General features: G+C 45.7%; 1 protein-coding gene across 1 annotated transcript; it reads left to right on the top strand.

The window, feature by feature from the left end:
* Window positions 1-893: 893 nt before the first annotated feature.
* Window positions 894-3,306, top strand: LOC114796882 (endothelin receptor type B-like). Its single transcript, XM_028991396.1, has 7 exons — window positions 894-1,325; window positions 1,422-1,534; window positions 1,758-1,962; window positions 2,328-2,474; window positions 2,552-2,685; window positions 2,769-2,877; window positions 3,214-3,306. The coding sequence occupies exons 1-7, from the start codon at window positions 894-896 to the stop codon at window positions 3,304-3,306; spliced, it is 1,233 nt and encodes a 410-aa protein (XP_028847229.1).
* Window positions 3,307-3,698: the final 392 nt, after the last annotated feature.

Genomic DNA, 3,698 nt, shown 5'->3' with positions numbered 1-3,698 from the left:
AAGTGCTGTAAATGTAAATGTAAGTGTAAAAATGTAAATGATTCCTTCAGTGAGAATCTACCAATGTAAAATAAAGAAAACACATTGAATGAGAAGATGTGTCCAAAATTTTGGTCTGTACTGTACACTAATTCCTGTAGATCTCAATGCCAATTTATATTATTTTGCTGAACATACCGCTTCCCATTGAACGGACTTACAAACTAATAATGAAGATCTTGTTAGTTTTTCCTGTAGCCCACTTTCATAGTATTTGCTTAGACACCTTGCGATTTTTCATTTTCTTTATATTGCCATGTGCATGGACTTCAGGGCACCATTTGGAACTTCATATAAATCAGAAGGATCACAAAAAAAAAATTCTCCTCTCACAGCTACCCGTCCTGACAGTAATATATTCTAATTATAATCTTTGTTTGGTCGTGGCAGGCGCACACTAGTGTTAAACCTCAACAGCAACAAAAACTCTGATCGTGTTTGGCACAGACATATGCCTAACTAGCAGGCTGGGCGATTTGATGTACAGTGCCGTTTCACCCCTCTGGTGCTGTAAAGCCGACAGGATACGCGTCGAGGGCTGATGACAGCTGTATGACTCAGAACCTTCTGTCGCACGCGGAGTGTTATAAAAGTTTCATGAGGCCTGTGTTTGCTGCACTCCACATCAGAATTTGGGGCGCAACAAGAAAGCCTGACGACTGGAGAGAATTGCAGATGATACTGTAGGTAAGAAACTTAATTATTAATATTTATGGGAAAGCCTCTCCCACTGCAGCAACACATCATAAGCTCGTGCTCAAAGGTTATATGATTGATGTCATTTTGTATTTTTAAATATAGATTTCTGGACCACATTTGTTGAATTTGTTTAGTGTTATAAAGCCCTGGAGATGATGGGGAACACATTCATATTCCTTTCGTTGCTGCTCTGTGAGACACTCATCATAGTTTATGCAGAAAAGGCCGAAATAAACTGGGGTGCAGAGTCTGAAACGGACACCAATGCGACAGCTCTGATAAACCGTCAGGGTGACCCCCAGCTTGAGACGTGGAACTCATCACATCCTGCTTTAGAAGCGCCTGGCCGGAGCAGACCCCTTTTGCCGATGTGCTCCGAACCAACGAGGATTAAAGCCACGTTCAAGTACATCAGCATAGCGTGGTCCTTCGCCGTGTTCGTGGTCGGAATGATCGGAAATCTGGCCCTGCTCAGGATCATTTATGCCAACAAGGCGATGAGAAGTGGGCCGAACGTTCTCATCGCCAGCGTGGCTTCAGGGGACATCATGCACATCGTCACTGGCATGCCGCTCAGTGTGTACAAGGTGAGTTCCCCCACCGCTTATTCGTTTCACGAACACGTTCGGCTATTAAACATGCCTGCCTCGCTTGACCAACTCGCCGTGTGGCTGTGTTCCTAGCTTCTGGCCGAAGACTGGCCGTTTGGAGTCACCTTCTGTAAACTTGTACCTTTCATCCAGAAAACATCGGTTGGAATTACAGTTTTAAGTCTGTGTGCACTTAGCATTGACAGGTAAGAAAGCTGTCAAGATAAATTCATATATTTAAAATAAATGTATGCAGGACATTAATACGCTGTGTACAATGTGAAACCCTCTTGAATAGTAACGTTGACGCAGCCATCAGTGTCCTTCTCTGCTTTGGGTTGATTGATGCTTGTATTTTGTAACATGATGGTACATGAAGGACTGACTGTGAATTGTAAAACTGACAGGATTATTCCTCTGCTTCGCCAGGTACCGCGTTGTCGCTTCCAGAAATCACATCAAAGGGCTCGGGGTTTCGAAAAACACGGCGGCGAAGCTGGCCTTAATATGGGCCGTATCCATTTTCTTGGCTGTGCCCGAGGCAGTCGCTTTTGACATGATTACCATGGAGTACAAAGGCGAGCATCTGCGAATATGTCTGCTCCACCCGGTTCAGTCCACCCGCTTCATGCAGGTGCTGGAGCATCTTCAAATGTCTAACATCTGCATTACTGCTTTGTTGTCAACGCTGATTCAAAATTCCACCATTTCCTATATTGTCCGTCATGCCTAAAGACTAAAACTGAAAAAAAGAGAAAGTCCATAGCACTTTTGTGTCCTAATACACCACCCAGGACATAGAATGTAAATGTGACCTCGGACAAAATCACTGAGGAGAGCTGTTTGTGTGTTTTTTAAGTGGAACAAAAGGCATCAGCGATTGTTTGAAGCCCGTTGCATCCCTGTCCCATTTCTTTAAGTGTCTGTGTTAAGAGCTGTGCCGTGTCCTTCACTTCTCGCAAGGTCATTCATGCCGTATTCCCCTCCCCTGTTTCCCAGTTCTACAAATCAGCCAAGGACTGGTGGCTCTTTGGGTTTTACTTCTGCATGCCGCTGGCCTGCACGGCTGTCTTCTATTCGCTCTTGACCTGTGTAATGCTGAAGAGAAGCAGGACGCAGAACGCGTTCCATGACCATTTCAAACAGGTAGGCGAAGCAAGAAAGAAAGAAGCGAGGGGTCAAAAGTACAAATTCACAGAAACCCACCCCTTCCTTTCGTGCAGAGACGCGAGGTGGCCAGGACCGTCTTCAGCTTGGTGGTGGTGTTCGCCGTGTGCTGGCTGCCGCTACACATCAGCCGGATCCTGAAACTGACCATTTATAATGAAGGGGACCCCAGTCGGTGTCACCTTCTGAGGTGAGCGCGCGAACGTGCAAATGGCACCTTGGCGGCTCATCGTCACACTAACCAAGCAGCAATTCATCTATCTCGGAACACAGCGTCTTCCTGGTGCTGGACTACATCGGCATCAACATGGCGTCGGTCAACTCCTGCATCAACCCCGTGGCCCTGTACGCGGTCAGCAAAATATTCAAGGCACACTTCAAGGTAACACCGAATGTGTTTATAGCGCTTTGATGTGCCGCTGTTCGTCATTACCGGCCGTGCCGAGCGCTCCTTGTTGCGGAGGGAGAAGGGCAGGAGTGGGGAGCGGCGGTCTTATCCAATGCTGTTTGATCCTCAGCCAGATCCAGTTCAGCCGCATTGACCTTGAATCGCTTTCAAGTCCCCTCCCAAGCTCTCCGCACTACTGTCTGTTTGTCCATCGCAGCGGTCAGAACTGTAAACTATTTACCAGGCAGCCCGCGGTTGGACATGAGCGCATCTTCAGTAACCATCAAATGGTGGTGGGTTTTGCTCAAATTGTTGCCTTTTCTTTTCCAGTCGAGCCTGTTTTGTTGGTGCTCATCTCCACAGACGTTGGCACCAGATGAGAACCAGACCCTCGTGAAGTCAAAAGGCAACGAGCAAACGTGAATTTGAAATTCCAATGAAGCTCTCTTGGACTCTTGTATAGTTTTGCATCTTATTTTTTTTCTATTTTACCCTTAACAAAGATAAGATTTGTGGAAATGGATGGATGGATTGTATGTATGGATGAATTCTACTGACCTTCCAGGTTAAGTATTGGCATAATTCATTTGCGCAGTTTTTGGGATCATGGGATCACCATATATTTTATTGCTAAAAACCACCTCAGTTTTTCTGACCATTGCTTGAACCAAGTACTGGGTAGCATTTTGGAACTTGGTGCTCCTTTCCAAAACGGAGGTTAAACTTGTGAATTTGTGCTGTTATTGCAGCTCATCCAATCTGAGTAAAAGACATTCTCCTGACTTCCTCTTTACATTTCACCCAAGGTTAAATTA

The sequence above is a fragment of the Denticeps clupeoides genome, chromosome 9 (genome assembly GCF_900700375.1).
Source record: "Denticeps clupeoides chromosome 9, fDenClu1.1, whole genome shotgun sequence".
Taxonomy (NCBI): domain Eukaryota; kingdom Metazoa; phylum Chordata; class Actinopteri; order Clupeiformes; family Denticipitidae; genus Denticeps; species Denticeps clupeoides.
The sequence above is the reverse complement of the archived record's forward strand: the minus strand, read 5'-3'. Positions and strand labels throughout refer to the sequence as shown.

Bases quoted from the DNA above. Each gene is read 5' to 3' on its own strand.
- LOC114796882 (XM_028991396.1), top strand. From the start codon at position 894: ATGGGGAACACATTCATATTCCTTTCGTTGCTGCTCTGTGAGACACTC. The intron at 2,475-2,551 runs GTAGGCGAAGCA...CCTTTCGTGCAG, and splicing joins TCCATGACCATTTCAAACAG to AGACGCGAGGTGGCCAGGAC. The intron at 2,878-3,213 runs GTAACACCGAAT...TTTCTTTTCCAG, and splicing joins TATTCAAGGCACACTTCAAG to TCGAGCCTGTTTTGTTGGTG.